Source organism: Anas acuta, chromosome 5 (assembly GCF_963932015.1).
Source record: "Anas acuta chromosome 5, bAnaAcu1.1, whole genome shotgun sequence".
Lineage (NCBI taxonomy): Eukaryota > Metazoa > Chordata > Aves > Anseriformes > Anatidae > Anas > Anas acuta.
In genome coordinates this window covers 27,752,363-27,769,636 of record NC_088983.1, presented here as the reverse complement: position 1 = coordinate 27,769,636, position 17,274 = coordinate 27,752,363, and the positions used below count along the sequence as shown (strand labels likewise).

Here is a 17,274-nt window from a genome sequence, read left to right as displayed (position 1 = left end):
AAAGCTTGTTCTTTCCTGTATTAAGCCATGGGCAGATGTCCATTAAGAATGATTAGGCAAAATTTATATAAAAGCCTTGTAAAATGTCTTTTTTTTTATCCTCTTACTTGAGAGGTTTTGTGTGGGCGTGTATTTTTTCTAAATTTATAAACCCTGGCTTTTGCCCTTGTCCGGTAGAGACTGCTCACCCACCCTTTTCCGTTTCCAGGCGGATTGCTTTTCTGTTATTTCAGTTCTGTAACTTTCTCCAACACTGTCCTGTTTGGCATATTATGAAGGGCTTGCAATAACCCTTTCAGTGCCACTGCTATCTTTGCCTTAATTCAGGACTGGCTGATGTATTCACAAAAATAAAATGGAAATCTCCTCTTAAAAGTAAATTGAAGATTCCTCCTGTTACGGCTTTCTGTTTGCATGCAGGGAACGTGATGTGGCTTTCATTTGTTCATTGACCATTGTAATATCCTCACACTGGGCTTCTTCTTCAATACTAAACCAAAACCCTCACTGAAATCAGATTTCTTAACAGCTTTGGCAACGGAATACCTTCAGCTCTGAAGCTGAGGCAGCACTATCTGCATGTGCAGAATGAGTTAGCAGAATTTGGGAAAAATGTTTCCAGCTATGTCTTAGAGTCAACTTTCTTGTTCTTCTTCTCCTAGTAAAGGTTGCTTACTTCTTCATTCCTTATCTAACAGCAATTGATGCTTGCTTGCTTCTCTAATAATAGCGTTTAAATTAAGCCTTAATCAGCTCAGTAGTGAGGTACAAGTAAAATGAGCCTAACTGACCTTCTGTTTGGTGCCCTGTATGATATGTGAACTAATACAAAGTGTTGCAAGTATACAGTCAGACCAGAAATGTAGACTCAAACCTGCTTCTTCTAACAATTCAGCGTTTTACTGTTTCTCTCAGGAACTGATTTGGCCAGCCCTTAGGTGCAAATTATGACGCAGGACAGCAGGAGATAAAGGCTAAATATTAGGTTGGTAGGTCTTTTCCAGCTGGGGTAAGTGATTCTCTTTAATAGCGGGCTGTATGCCAAATTCAAATGGAATTCCTCAAAAACATTGTGTGGGATGGGTCAAGGATACATGTATAAAATAACACTCCATGCTATGCATGTAACTTTAACACACGTGAAAAAGCCATGACCCTGGAAAAAAGGGTACGTATGGGCACACTGTCTCCTCTCTTTCCTGACCAGATGTGGGTAACTGAGGTTGCTACTGAGTGTTTCTTCTTTAGATGTAGAAAGATGTTTCTTTCATATGCAAAACGTCCCCCGGATGAATAATTAAGCTCTGAGTGTACTGTAATCCTTTCCAAGCAGTAGAGGGCTAGCTATTCTCTTCTGTACCCAGCTTTTTATTTGACATGTACATTTCCTTATTAAATGGAGAATTTTTTCATAGTAATTGAAATAGAGGTCTTTCAACACTGTTTGCAGAGTAGCAAGTGGCTGGGAGACGGCCGAACACAGTAAATCATCCATACTAATTTCTCTTATCTAAAGAACTGTATTTGAGCTAACTTCTAGAACAACTGGGCCAAACAGTCCTGTTGACATTCCCCGCAGAAGCAGAGCAGTAATGGGATGAATGTTTAGCATGGGAGCAAATAATGCATGATAAGGTTGATAGTTGCTGCTCAGGGAAAGGAATAAAAAGGAAGTGGACGGTTAAGAATGCTTTATTTGTCAGAAGGGACCTTGAGGAGATGTAAAGGTACTTTCCCTCGTGTGTGTTCATGTAGAGAGAGGGGAGAGAAGTATTACTTTAGGTGCAGCTAATTGAAAATACTGTAGGAGATAATGCGTGTAGCATATTGCTTCACCGTAGAGTGGCCAACTTCAGCAAGTTTATTGTCCTGATTTTTTATGGTGACCAAAAAAAAGTTTTTTTCATCTTTGTTAACCAACTGCATTTCTCCAGAAGACCTCTCTGAAGCAGGAATCATTGTTTCTGAAGCCGTTCTGTTGGCAAGTAAACTTTTGCTGTGTTTCTGTGGTAAGTGCTTTTGTCCATGATAGCATTTTGGGATCCCAGCATCAGCGTGGCTGGCTCAGGCTCTGATTGGAGGGTTTATATTTAGTTGCTGGTTTCTTATAATAGTTTTCAGATGGAGATGTTAAAGAACACATACCCTTGTGCTGCTGTAATCCTTGAAAGAGCATGGGGGAGTGAAAAAGGAAAAAGCATTTATGTGTTTGGGCAGAAGCAGACTTTGGAAAAAACAGCAGCTGCTTGCAGCAACAGTACGCTGAAATTTATTTTTAAGAAATCGGGTAGCCAGTAAAAACGCTCATAAAATCAGCGGGTAAATCATTTGCATTGTGCATCCGGACAGGGGCTTAAAAAGAAGTAACACTGGGGAAAGGTCCCTTTTTAATTACAAAAGTTGTGATCTTCCAGTTTACAAGTAGTACTCAATTGCAATTACTTAATAGTCATCGGATACCCCCTCCTGTTAACTCCTGTGTTCTGTATTGCTAGAGCACTTCCAATGCAAATTAGCGTGCATCCAAAAATCAGTGGCATATAAGCTGTAATTGTACTGCCAGATGCACCTTCTGAGCAGGGCACGATCTTTTCCATCAAAACCCAAAGACCCTGATCTGAGCCTGGGTTTAAAAGCCCCTCTCCAAAGGGCTTCCCCAGGAATCTTTGCTTCCAAAAAGAAAACTGAAGTTGAAGTTTTGGGTTGACTTTTAGAATTTAGAAAAGATTTTAACATAATTATTTTGACTTTATAACTTTAACTATTTTTGTCTTGTCCAAATTACTAATGAAGTGAATCATCCTAGTTCTCTTTGATATGCTTCCCAGAACATGTCTCCCCTTCATCCAGCACTGGGAGGTAGGTAGCTGCCTGCAGGCGTTGAACTTCTCGGTCCTCTGCAGCCACGCTGCATCTTCACTCCTGGGTGAGGGACAGCAGGGCCTGGCCACCACGACATGAGGAACCAGGTCTTGGCTCCAGCTGAGACGTGGGTAGGAGCTCTGCAAAGCTGCTGGTTGGGAAGGATGTGAAGTGGAACTCTTTCCCATGATGTATGGTAAAAGCAGAGAGCTGCTGCTGCTGTGGTGGTAATGCACTGCACGTCTTGGCAGTCCTGGACAGTATAATTTTTTTTTGGAGGGGAAAAAAAAAGTCTGAAGCGTGCTGTAGTCTGCTTTGACTTGAGCCAGTTTGCCTCATGTGGTTACACAGCACAATTTTCTTTCTTCCATCCAGTAATAGGAGCAAATCATAGAAAGCTGGGGCTGAGTGAGACCCGGAGAGGTCACCTGGTTAATCCCCAGCTCTGGAGAGAGATCATCTCAAGGGTCTGCAATAATGGAAACTCTGGATCTATTCCTGTACTTAAAAGACAAACAAAATTGTAACACTAACCTGGTTTGTTTCTTGCTTAATCCAAGTCCCTGTATGATGGATAGAGCAGGAAGAACATTTTGTTTCCTTTCTCTTATTGTTTTACATTCCCGGGAGGAGGAGTTACATTGTTTTCCTCCATTGGTTTTCTGGTCTTTGGGGTAGATACATTCCATATTGGTGCCCCTGGGCTCCAGCTAATTCTACATCTGTCTTCAACTAGGGTGCCAAGGGTTGGACCGGGTGCTCAAGATGAGGCCAAATAGATGCTGAGAAGAATTGCTTTCTGTCTTGCAGAATTAGCATGCTTGTACAGCTCAGTCTCATTGTCTTGTTGGCAAGGTATGATGTTGATTTCTTCTCTGAGCCTGTAATCCGTTGTAACCTTGTTTTCTGACAGTATTTGTGATCTAATCAGTCCCTATATTGCTACGGATCAACACACCTGCCTGTAGGTATCTGATGTCTCGAAAGAAATGGAGCACTTCTACTTTTTAGGCTGCCTTTTTTAAAAACTTGAGTTTTCAAACGACAGCTCTGAAAGGACAGTGCAAAGACAGGATCAGGATGAAAATTCACAATTCAATAAACGTAGTGTCTTGAGTCATTTGGGCAAAATCGAGTACCATTGTACCCAGGCTGGAGTTTTGTGGGCCCCTACTCATTGCTTCCCCCTGTGTAGGTAGTAAATATTCAGTCTTCACATTTGGCTAGCATGTCATTTGCCCACTATCCTAGAGTAGTTTCAACCAGGCCACAAGTGAGTCATCTCAATATTCATTTTTACAAATGTTTTTCTTGCAATTTATTACTTGAGACCGTGTCGATTTGCTCACAGCACCTGATCAATAATGACCTGGATGAGTTTGTGCCCCATGGGGTAGGTCCGTACCTCTGGCCCAGGCATGGAGCTGCGTGGAGCTGCCTTGTGCCCAGCTATCAGGGAGCGGTAGGTGGAACAGAAAAGGGAGCAAAACAGCCGGATCGGAGACAGCGTGAGCGGGTGATTTATGCAGGGCAGCCTGCCCAGGACTACACTGGGCTGCTAGAGGATATTTTTCTCTGCGGCGTTCGAGTGTGACTTTAGATGTGCTGGTTTTACCTTTCTATGGGGGAAAAAAAAATGAGCTTTTAACCACGGGTGGTGTGTCTGTTTCCACGCGTGTAGCTTCCAACTTGGTGTTGGGGGGGGAGCAGAAGGCTGCATGTTTGTTATTTAGGGCTAGTGTGGTTGCGTTGTGCTGTGAAGGCAGTGATGAATACTGGAGCTATCATCACAGCAGGGTTTGTGAAGAGGAGGGAGTTTGTCTGAAGCTGCTCTCAGGCTAATTGGAGGAGCAGCTCACCGATAAAACAGTTTTTACGAGGTTTATTCTTGCAAAAGCAGGGTGGTTACGTACTTTGTATTTAAAAAAAAAAAAAACAAACACCTTTCTCTGTGTCTCTGCTGCTTTTTCCTGGTGGGTTTGAAGGTGCTGTGGGAGGTGGGCTGGGGCTGCTTTACACCTCCAGACCCTCGATGGGCTGCGGGCAGTTTCCTCTGGGCTTCCTGCTAATTGGCTCCAGTGGCAGTTTCTCATTGTTCCTTGCTGATGACTCAGAGAAACAGGAAAGAGATCCCCTGATTAGCAAAAGGCACAGCCACCAAACAGGTGCCTGTATTCTGCTCCAGCAAAGGACAAACCTCCTCAGTCTGGATTTTTTCCTAAGATTCTTATCTGCAAGTATGAGGCTCAAGAGGAATGGTTCATACACGCTGAACGGGTAAGAAAAAGCCTGCATCCTCTTTTTGAATCGTCCTCATTAAAGCTGCACGAAAACGGAAGCCTTTTATTTTTCTTTCTAGTGATGGGGTCTGTGAAATAGCAACCAAGTGTTCCGTTTCAGGAACGACAGAGGATCGCAGTGTATGAAACGTGCAGCTTGTTTAGCTTGCTTTTTGTAGCTTTTGGTGAGATTTGCTGTTAAAGTGTGTGTTGGGAGGGGGGCTGGGGCTGCCTGTGTGGTGATGACATGAGGGGGACCTGATCTGAGAGCGGGAGAAGCTCCTGCTCGGTAAAAGCACCAAAGCAGTAGGAACTGTGCAATTCCTGAAGAGATGCCCGTGGTAATTAGTTTAAGTGCTTGCCAGCAAGCAGCCCAGGCTCTTGATACAAACAAGGGCTGCGTTCATTAAATGTGATGCTCCCTTGATAGTGAGCACAGGTGACTTTAAATTTAGTCTGTCTAGAAATCAGTTTAAGTAGCTTCAAGTACTCAAAAACACTCTGAGATAACCTTATCAGTTTTGTAGTTTCAAAAATCCTGCTTTTTCTCTGCTGTTAAGTCCCTTCAGTAACAGAGAATATACCTTTCTTGTAAAGAACACAACGAATTAGGTATTTCTTATTGGAGGAATCTTAACATTTTTGTAATAATTGAAATCGGAATTTTTAGGTGAAAATATTTTTTATAATTGCATTTGATGCTACCGAGGCAGTTACTGGTGCAGAAGCACGGTATGTGTTCAGATGGTGCAGGCTTTATTCCTCAGCACAGCATACCTGAACCGAAGAGGACTCGTACTCCACGCCGCTGTGTTAACTGTCTGCCTGGTGACCTGACACATGAAGAACGGTGTTAGTCCTCAAGTGGCATTTCACTTCGCTGCTTTTAACCACCCGTAATGAGTAAGCACTGTGATAAATGCTTCACGGTGCAACCAGCTTAGTGCTTCATCCCCGAGGAGCCCAGGTATCCTCCAGCACAGCGTGGAGCCAAGCACACAAGTGCCTGCTGGCTGGAAACTCATCGCCTCTCGCATGGCAGGTTGGCAGCCTCTGCACAGGAGATGTAGGTGTGCGAGCAGATCAGGTCAGAAATATTTGGTAGCACTGATCAGCTAGTCTGCGCTGGTTTTGCCAGCACTGGCTTGCAGAAGGCCACTTATAAAGGACCTTTGCTGATACCTGCTTAAATTTGATTTTTAAGAAACTAGAAGCCTGATAGTTTTTTAATAGCAAAGTAGATGGACACTAACATTTTCCTGACTTATCTGTAACATTTTTTATAACTGTAATAATACCATTATCTGTATACAAAGTCAAACATAATTGAAAGTTACTGTCTTGAAGTCTTTGGTTTTAAGCTGTAAGCTGAGCTTGTCACTCAGTGGGGCTGAGTTTGCAGTAGATAAAGTTAAGAATATACTGGTATTTGTTTGTGTTCTGTTTTGGTGTAGGTTTTTGACCCTCAGAGAGATTATCTTAATTTAGAGAGTTATTTAATTAAAGTTGCTGAAATGCAAAATTTAGGGTATGTAGTGTTTGTTCAAGGCATTTTTTAGGTTTTAGTTGCACACGGGAAGCACAGTCTTTAATTGATTTGAAGTTTATTAAAAATGGATGCATGCATGGTATAGAACTTATGGGAAATATGTTGTGTAAGATCACCCTGTGCATCTTGCAGATGGGCCTTGTTCTAACTTGCAAGATGCTGTATAATCGTTTTAAGGAATTTCACTTGTGGCCCAGTGCATACCTGGCATTACATTTTATGGCAATCATTTAACTGGAAGCGTTGTATTATAGTGAGTGAAAACCAGTGGCACCCAAATGTTTGCATGAAAAAGAAGCTTCAACCGTGAGTTTGTGGGATACTGCAATATTATCTGATCCTAACATGCTGATGTACTTTGCTCTGTTAAACAGCAGATGCTGAGGAGTGAATTTCTCTAATTAAAGAAATTCCTTTTATGTTTATCTCTTGCCTAGATAGTTTAATAATGCAAGGTAATGGAAAAAAAGAGCTTCAAATCTGTTTTCCTGCTCAGCCTCAACTTTTGGCACGTCAGCAGAAAGGCTTGTTTTGATCTTTAGGGTTTTTGTTTGGGACAGCGTGTTCCTCTTGCCAGGTGGAGCGGCACCCTGCCGCGCAGGTCACGCCGGGCGTGGGGAGCTCAGGGTTTAGGAATGCTGCAGGGCCCGCACGTGGCAGCTGCCCCAGGGACCCGAAGGGGCACGGATGCAGCGGGGAGACTGTTGGCAATACCCAGCATGAGAACCGCCAGCTTCTGGTAGCTAGAAGAGAGGAGGGCAGGTGGTTTGCACTGGTTTGTTACTTCTGTAAAGGTGCCTTGCTTTTCTGTTTACTAGTACGGTCTTAGATGTCATAAGGACATCATATGATGTCATAGACCCCAAAACTGCAGGCGCTTGGTCCAGTTTTCAGAAAAACACAACTCTTAGTTTTTCTTGTAAGAGTCATCACAACAATCAGTTTTTTCTTTGGGTATAATTTGGTTAGGCACTGATTGCACTTTGTGAACTCATAAAAGGGATGAAGATATTTGAAAATGTTTTCAAACCCAATGCCAGCCAAAAGCTCCCCCAGCCTCACTCATAGAGCTGTACGTGTGCGAACTGGAAACTCATACGAAGTCCAGACTTTCACTTAGGGGCAGTGATTTGTAAGTTTTCTTTGTGTTGGTGTCACTGGACATGGACATGTTTGCTTTTGCTTTTTTCAGCAGGTGATGGTTATGTGTGTTTGAGGAGACAGACCTCTGTTGGGTGAGACCACCTACACCATCTCGCTGAGGCTGAAGTAGGAACCTTACCTGCCCCCTTCTTTCTGGCAATGTTAAGTCAGCTTTGCTGTTACAAGCTAGCCTGCAGCGTGCTGGTTCTGTTTCTTTGTGTTGCAAAATCTCTTTTTAAACAATTTCTTTTGAAGGTCATCTTAAGTTGGATGATATCCCTTAATTTGCTCGGTGCTGTGTTTATTGGCAGCAGAAAGTGAAGTGGTGCTGTAACTATTTCAGTATGTTTTCTCCTGGCAAATGCTGCGTTTTGGTGTTTTTTTAAACTTCTGTCCTGTCCCTTTAGCATTTGGAATTGGTGGCAGCCAAAGTCTTTGCACACTGGTAAGGTGTCAGATAGGGAGTGCTGGTTATTGCCCATCTGCTTCCACTATCTTCCCCCCTAATGACTTAAGGAAGGGTGTAAATCCAACATGCATCTTACAAGACATGACCTCAACCCACCCGAAGCAAGTATGCAGCTTGAACATCGGTGGGGAGACCTAAGTTTAGTGTGCCTTTCAAAAGCATTACTTATGGGCCTTCCTTCACAGGTGGGGACAGAGCTGTGTCCATGCCAGTGTACTTTGACTCTGCTCACAATTTTCTGCAATTACAGGAGTGCAGAGCTCCTTTGGGCAGCTGGCAGCTTGCTGACCTTGCTTTAAACATCCCAGGATACCCTGAGAAACGGTCTGCTAAGTGCAATTGCACCCGAATTGGGATTTCTGGGGGCACTGCTCTGCGATGCCTCGTCACTCTGCTGATTGGCCAAGTTATTTTGGCACTTGGGGGCACTTGGTCTGCAATATTTTCTAAATCACTGAAGATTTAGAGACTTGAAGACAGCCTGAAGATGACTGTTAAGACTGTGAGCAATTATCTCTGCAACTCATGCATAGCGGCCGTCCCAAACAGATGGCAATGGATACCAAACAGCATGTAAAAGAGGTTATTCACTCAAACAAACAAAAGCAAAAAGTAAAATGTTTAAATGTTAATTGAATTATTTGACCCTCATTCCTTTCCATTACCAGATTCTGTGCTGCTGAATGTTGCCTGTGTGGCATGTTTACCTGGGATGCTTTGGGTGCAAAGGGAACATAGCTAGATGGTGCATTCAGAAATCTGTGGGGAGGAAGGCTTCAAAATGCCGTGTTTGCAGCTAGCTTCAGTGCTGCCGCTGCTGAGGAGCACTTGCTCAGCTTTCTGGGAAGTTTGTGTTCAGCTTGTGATACCAGGATCTAACTGAGAAGTCAAATAGCTTGACATCTCCCTGCCCTGTGCTGCCCTGGGTCTTTCTGAAAATGCTCGCGGAGTCCTGGTCTCCAAAAAAAGCAGACCTAGAACAGAACAAGAGAGCGGTGGAGATGCTTTTTGCCACCTTCATCTCAGGACTATGTGTACTTGAAGGTGATTTTATATAATCAAAGGCAGAAGTACGCGATGTCTTGAAACAACTCCTGGTTGGACAGGGAAGAAATATTTAGGAGTATCTTGAAGATTAATGGATGTTCAACCAACTCTGATAAAATATTGTTGGCCTCAAGATCTGTTTCCTCTGCTCTGAGACACTGATTTAAACTAATGACTCTTGATTTTGGGCCAAGCACTGAAATTGAAAAGGAATTTATTTTTCTTGTATGTTTCCCTCTTGTACTGACGCAAAACGAGCCAGGGAGAAAAAGTAGCGTCTTGCATTTCTTTTGCCCAAAAATGTAGAAACAAGAAAGAGCGAAGTAAGTCTATTTCAGAGAGCTTTTTTTTTAAGGGTCATTGCAACTGCAGGAAAAACGGTATTAAAGGATGTGACAAGCAGCTCGTGAAAGCCTGTTAAAATAGTTCATCTGGCAGACAGGAGTAATATGAACACCCAAATATCTTATCTGAGGAGAAGCAGCTGTTTGAACTGTTTTACAATCCTCCCAAATTACCGCAGTTCCTACCCTTAAAAAAGGGAAAATGTAAGGGCAGTAATGCAGGCTGTTATCCTTGGAAAGCGCAGCAAACGTTTGTCAGCCTAAGGCCAAAAAATGTGGATTATCCACTTTGGTTTTTGTTGCACTGGCAATCCGTTTTTGGAGAGTCTTCTTTAAAATGCTTTCTGGTGTCAAACAAGCATAAGCCAAGATGTCACGCCAGCACCGGTGACTTGAGGGGACCTTGTCCTCTCTCGATCAGCCACAACTCTTCGTGCCCCCTTGTCGAGGAGCTCCAGGTTTGTCCTTCCACTCTCTGAAGCTGGCAGTGGTACTTCTCAAACTGTAATGCCGAGACGATGGAGTATTCCCCAACTTCAACGACGGGAGAGCTTTTGCAAGGACTGTGGGCACTGGTTTTGTGGCAGCTGTCCTCTGGCTGCTCCGGTAGCATTTGTCCTACAGCACAAGATTTATGATCTCACATGTGTTTTCTTTGGGGATTTTTTTCTTGCGTGTTTGAGCAGGCAAAAGTAGTTTAAGTGCTTTTATTTTCATTAACGATGTATGTGTAAAGATTTCGACTTTAGGCCTTATATGGGGAAAGTATTATAAACTCCATGCTTCTAAATAGGAGATTTCATTAGAAGTTGCCCTGTGAGTCATTGTTGTTATATTAATAGAGCTATTCCCAAATAAGGGTTTGGAACTGAGCCTTCTTCATGGCGAATGCTGCAGATGACTGGGGAAAATATACATTTAACTATAAAACAGTTTTTAGGTAGCCTCTCAATCAACCAGTTACTCGGATCAGCGGAGCGTACAGCCTAGATTGATATTGTAATGTAATCCTGAAGCTGAAGCACTTGCCAGATGATATTATAGCTGGAAAAATCTTTGTTGCTTTTATGTGGAAAAGTGATTTAGAAATAAAAAATCTCAGGCTGTAACATATGAAGATGCTCGTTTCAATACTTACCCTTAACTCTGGCCTCTTCAGTTAGTTTCCTGCAGCTTGAAGCAGTTAAATCAGACATCAGCCTCTAGGAGTATGTGTCCGTTCCCATAGCTTATCTCTGTGCAGCTAACAGCAACACCTCCGAAGAAGCAGAAACATCTCCAGGATGTGTTGTGGCGTGTGTGTATTCCTGATTTTTTTTTTCCCCTGTGGTGTGTGCGCTCACTAACTGGAAACGTCTCGCCTTTTGATACGAAACAATGCTGTGGCACGAACTCAGCGGAGCTGTCATCTCTTACACAGAATCTCACGCGGTGATAAACGCTCGTATTAGGATCTGAGTGCTACAAAGGGCTTGTTACAGCCTTGGGCCAGGACGAGGAACAACAAAACACGTAACTGACACTTGACTTCTTTGTTTGGTTTGGTTTTTGGCACCTTCCGTGTTTTTCTGCCCTCCCTTACTCAGCCTCATGGAGCGTGCAGTGTGGTCAGGGCTTATAATGCAGGCAGTATACACGCAGGGCAAGAAGTGCCTACTAAAAGTAGCCATGTAATTAATCTCTTCTACACCAGAACTATTAAGGCCCCCATTTATAGCCCCTTAATAATAATTAGGGGCTGTAAATGGACTCTAAACTTTTACACCAGTTGCTGTGAATCACAGGGTCTGCAGCTTGAGCTGCGGCAGGCACTTTGTTTCTGCTGCTGTCCGAGATGCTGAGAACTAGAGCTTTTAACTGGAATACAGTTAGGTGAGATCGTAATGGACAAATGCATTAAATATAGCCATTTTAATTGCTTTTTCAGTGAATTCAGGCTTTCCATTACGATACAATGGGAACTTGTTTTCTTCCTTCAGCAGCTGTCAGCCTGTACCTACAGTAATGATGATGTAAGGTGAGATTTCTTCCCTCGTAGCTGTAGGAAGGGGATTCTTGAGTATGGTCCACTCTAAAGCCAAAGAAGAAAAATAAAGCAGAAGTTGCAAATGGAAGATAAAAATCATTAACAAAGCTCTGTCCTGCCAAGTATGTAAGTCGAAACATCACCATTTCATTTTGCTGCTAACTCAGCAAAAAGAAAATGAGGCTGCTTTACGATGTGTGGGAGAGAAGAGCAGCGATGCTGAAGGATGCTAAAGATAACAAAGTATCTGCATTGGCAGGAGGGATCCTAATGCTAAATGTTAGGTGGCTGACAGCTCCACGCTGGCTTTCTGTGTCAGGTTTATTGGCTTGCAGCTTTATTTCATGGCCATCATAAAGCTACTGCAGTACTCCAAAGGGCTGAACCTGTTCTTTCTGCAGACAAGTCTTTGCTTTCCTACCCTGTTCTCGTTACGAGTATATTCTTGGCACAGTAATGCTGTAGTTTTCTGAGGGGAATCTAATATTTTTTTTGTTATAATTTGGTTTTGTAGAGCTTGCTTTGAGGGATTTTTGTAGTGGTTGATGCTCAGAGAACACTTTGAAGAGGAACTATATTGATGACATTTAAATATTTTTATAGGGGTTAAATGATGGGCTCTGTAGTAATATTCTCACTGTACTTAAGTTTATGAAAAAGTCTTTTTTTCAGCTCTAAAAGATATTTGGACCTCAGCAAACAAAAAATGAGGTAGCTATTCAGCAGCTGGAACAAGTTGGATGTTTTTTACAGGCTCATTCCATCTTTGTCAAACGCAAATTGATTTCTCAGTGGTTGGAGTATGGCTTTCTGAGACCGACTCCCCTCCGGGTTAGCGCTGTGAGCAGTCTGAACACAGGAAGCCTTGTGTGCAGGTAGATAACGCAGCCACCCTGCTGCGTGGGGCGATGGAGCAGGGAGCCGTGGCTTCAGAGGGGGCCAGCTGGAGGCGTGAGCCCTACCTCAGCTCACAGGGCTCCAAAATTACTGAGCTCTCCGGAGATACCTGAGCACATACTGCACTTTTATGTTAACCGTGCTGCCAAAAGAGCGTTGCCCTTTGTTGGTGCTGGTTGTAGTGACCCCTCATTTCATGAGGGTCTTGTCTCTTGGCATTACAGAGTATGGTTTTAAAAAGCGCTGTTCAAAAACTGTGATTTTTCTGGGTCTGTAGCATCCCTTTAACAGAAGAGTTCTATTTACTGGCTTCGTTTGTTTCCCTCCTGTCATCTGTCATGGCAGGGACTGGACAGATTTACCTGTCAGCTGGCTGTTGTTTTAGAGAAGTCTTCATGATCTGAAAACTGTCTTAGTAGCTTCAGGTATGAAATGCCTTCTGTGGAATGCCTTGAACTCTGAAACCAATGCTGGTGCCTTCCGGAGGTGACCTGGGAGCCAAGAGCGGTGCAGGCAGAGCCGTTCCACGCAGGACCCTGTGCCGTGGTGCCGGAGGAGGCTGCCTGTGCTGGGAGTGGTTTGTTTCTCGCTGAGCTTGTCTGCCCCGAGCTCCTGACGGTCCCTTTCTTGGGTGAGCTGACGGCGTGGCATGCTCCTGCCCGCTGTCTCTGCAGAGACCAGGAGATAGAGAAGAAAAGGTAGGCAGTGACGGCAAAGGGCAAGGCAGGAGAGCTTGTTGGCTGGAGACTACATGTAGAAGCTGGAGAGTTAGCTGGGTCTTCCTAGGGGGTCTAGAGCTGCCTGGAACAGGTGGGGAGCTGGGGATTCGGGTGTGAGGGAAGGGGGACAAACTGATGGAGGGGATGGACTCATGGACCACACTGGTGTAAGCTGGAGCTCGTGGTAGGTATGCTGTGATGGAAGAATATGTGACTTGGACATAGGTAAATTTGTCTTGGAGGCATATGCTGGGGAAGAAAAACATGATTTAAACCACTTTGAGAACTGCTGATTAATTGCAGCCTGTGCACAGTGGAGCTGTTCTCAATATAGGCAGGGTAAACTGAAAGAGCTGGAGACTGAGCACACTTAAATTCATTTTCTTCAGTTTGCAAGATATCTGGTTGGAGATAGTAATTATATAAAACTTTTTTTTTTTAATCCAAATTGTGCCCTCCCCCAGATGAAAAGCTTTTAAAAGGTTCTAAACCTACAACTAATTTAGAGTATGTTATGAGAAGCGATCTCATACAAACTTCTGTGTTTAAAAGTAGGGTAGGACATCCCATGTAGAACCAAAGGCAAACTGAGCTGTGTTCTTGGTACCTGCAGGAATGTTTTGAGTAGCTCATGCACACACGGTGTCAACCCAGCATCTCAGGATCTTTCAGTGGAGAGTCTTCTGTCTGATCCTGCCAACTCCCCTCCTGTTACTGGTTTTTAACGTAAGACCCTGGAATACTTCCGACCATGGGAAGATCTCTCTCGGACCTTCCAGCCACCAGAAGTTAACAGCTATCAAGTAACTGACATTCCTAGAAAATCTGCATGCTTTTCTGTCCTAATGATTTTTTTCCCCCCTGAGCTAAAGACAATATTGCTGCTCATTTATGGCTGCTGAAGTGGAGGTATGGAGCTTTCTGCGTGCTCTGGGGAGAGATATTCTGCACTTGAAACAGTACGGCCTCATATATAAAATGGGGATAAAATGTCTAGCCACTTTATAAGGAGCTTGTGAACTAATTAACTTGTACAGATATTTAGGCAGGCGTATTTCTTTGCTTTTATTGCCTTTATGTATAGGTACATAAAGTCTCTGCAAGAGTCTAACCACCTGAAAACTTGGGTAAAAATAAATGATTTTGTACGCTTACAAGCAAGTCTGCTTGAAATATAAATACATATGAAAACAGCAGCACCGGAGTGGGTAAACAGCGGTAAGCCCAGCCATCCTGTCGCTTACCTTAGAATAATTACTGGTCTGCATTTGAAGAACAAATCTCAATGTTGCCAAACTCCACCTTTTTCCTGCCCTGTCTGTATGTGGGAGAGCCTTTATAAGAATCTATTTCCTGTTTCCCAGACGAGGGAGGGGAAAAAATGTGTTTTCTCCTTGTTCTGAAAAACAAAAGGCAGGCAGTGACTCCACGCCTGCATCAGCTGCTGCTGTGGCAGCCTGAAAGCGAGCGTGCAAACAGCGGAAGGCTGCAGCCAGGTCCTTGGCTCAACCCTTGGCAAGGTGGCAGGCAGTCTGTCTGGCTCGTGGGGGCTCACCCTGAGAGTTTTATGGGATAGAGACTCTACGAAAGGTGATAAAGAGCTGGAAGCATCTTTTTATTATGGCACTTTGACCTAATCTCCAGAGCATAAAAGAAATTCTTAATCTTCCCTTTTTTTTTTTTTTTTTTGTGGGATGTCATCCTAACCCTGCTGTTTGCAGTTTTACGGGCTGGGTTTTGTCACAGATTATTGAACTTTGAAGGTTTGACTTTTGCAAGGCACAGAGAAGATAGCAGCAGGGAGGAGTGCGTGCTAAAGCCACTCACAAAATAGTCGTGGCCCTTTCCAAGTGCAGCGCTAATCAACGGCAATAAAATGGACAGGATAAGAAGAGCAGAATGAGTTTTCTTCTGACTTAGAGCACTGGCTGCGTCTCATCTTTATGTTCTCCATGTAAGGAAAAAATCATACTTAACATTTGCTCTCTTTGGGAGAATTCTGCAGTCAGTTCTGAGCAAACATGAGTAACAGAGGCATTGCGGTGCTCAGACACGTTGATTTATAGAGTAGCACGTCACCGGGTATCAGAAAGGTCTATGAATTAGTAACAGCTCCCCTCAATATTGCTCGAGGACTAAAAGCGAGGTTTGGGGCTTTTTTAGAGGGCAGTTGTGGACTTAGCAGTTCCCTTTCCTCTGTGGTGCTGCTACAAGGATCTGTGTGCGTATTTGCTGTTTCTGCTCTGTCCATCAGCTTGCAGCCCGACTGTAGCGGTTCTGTAGGGAATAGGATTGAGGGAGAGTTCCTTACTGTTGCAGAGGAATTAGCAGACTGGATAAATAATTTGAACTTTTGATATTTTACATGCATTGAAAGTCTAGATAGGTTAATAAGGTTTCAGCCTCGTTACCGTGACTTTCTTGATAGGAGGTAAAAAGAGTCTCCTGTGTGCATTGCATAGCTTGTCACAAGTCTGCTCTGTAGTATGGTAATGTCTCTAACATAAATGGATTCGAGCTATGTTACAGTGCAGGTAAAATACTGTCATTGTCTTGAAAAATAATTGCAGTTGCTGTTTGCCAGTAAGCACATCAGAATACAGCGGTGTAATTTCAACATAGACCCATCTGTATCTGAGGGAGGCTTAAAAAAAGTTTATGAACTATTTGTTTCTTTCAGCGTGTTTCATCTTGTCCTTAGGAGAGTAACGCTCTGTTCAGAATTAGGCTCAGACAGAATGCTCGTGCTTGACTCTTTTTCTCTTATTGTTACCACTTGGAGCGATCCTTTAGTTTCTGGCTTACATCAAGGGTGGTGACACTTTTTGTCAGAAAACTGCAAGACTGGGAGGAGATGAGTGTCTTCTGGGAACCTGCTGTGCTTCTCCAGCTGCTCTGACACAGCGTGCTGAGCAGCTCCTCTGGATTGCCCCTCTCAAGTCCAAGTCTCCTGTTTCTACAAGTATTTTCCTGTGTTCCAGAGCAGCTTTGACTTCCTCCTACAGTGATATTTAACACAACATCCTTGCAGCATGGAACAATGGATCAAGGAGCTGCGTGTAATTTTTCTCTGTTTACAGTCTCCCCACTCTCATTTATAGGAACTGATGCAGTTGTACACACTGGGAATTGTTCTTTGTTTTGTTCACAAGCGCGTGTATGGAGCCATTAGCACACGCATGCAGTTTGACAGCACAGCAGCAAACCTCCCGACTTGACTTCCTATCCCGAGGTGTGTTTCTGCTGTTTGTCTATAGACCAAGCAACTGCAGTCACCCCGTGGTGAGCTGGTTCCTGGGCTTGCAGGAAGCCATCGCTGTGAAAATGCGGCTTCCAGGAGGGTTGAGCAGGGAGGAAGGAACGGGAAGAGGTTTGGCTCTAGCACCAAAAGGTGCCTCACTGGGTTTCAGATATCCTAACGAGCATTTTGTGCTGGTAGACTGCTGAAGAACACTCTTAAGAGAGGGATTGGCGATGCTTTTATTGACTACGTAAGCCCTTTTGAAATATTAGTTTACCATAACTGTGGTTTTAGAAATTAAAAAGTTTCATTTAAGTGTCTGAATGATGGTCTGGTAAGGTTTCTCTGTATCCATTCAGCCAAATTTTGAACAACATTGCAGCTTTTGGAGTCTCTAATATGTACACTTGCACAGAGCAGATGTTTGTTGCTTTCATTGCAATGCTGGGCTGTTTCTGAAAGGTTGCACAAGTAGAACAAATGCCAAGCTGCTGATCTGTTTCTCATTGCCAATATGTTTTTCTTAATCAACAGTCTGCTAACAGGAGTTGTGGTACAAAAGCAGATGTGTGCTGGACAGGACAGGAGGATGATCTGGTTCCCTTTGTTGCACGGTGAGACAGCGTGGGCCGTCAAGTTCTGTTGGCAGGTGGTTGTCTGGAGTGGAAATGAGCAATAAAGGAAGGGGGGGAAGCTGC

At 43.7% G+C, this 17,274-nt stretch overlaps 1 protein-coding gene across 5 annotated transcripts in view; it reads left to right on the top strand.

Moving 5' to 3' along the window:
• The window catches only part of MOB2 (MOB kinase activator 2), a 111,673-nt gene that overhangs the window by 52,737 nt on the left and 41,662 nt on the right, over positions 1-17,274 (top strand). Inside the window, exon 1 of one of the 5 annotated variants that reach the window (XM_068683406.1) lies at positions 3,665-3,717. The exons of 3 other annotated variants lie outside the window; for them this stretch is intronic. In XM_068683406.1, the coding sequence (XP_068539507.1) occupies positions 3,680-3,717 (38 nt within the window). In that variant the 5' untranslated portion in view covers positions 3,665-3,679. Of the gene's footprint in view, positions 1-3,664; positions 3,718-5,002; positions 5,140-17,274 lie in introns of those variants that run through there. One more of the 5 variants, XM_068683403.1, reaches the window with a different exon arrangement.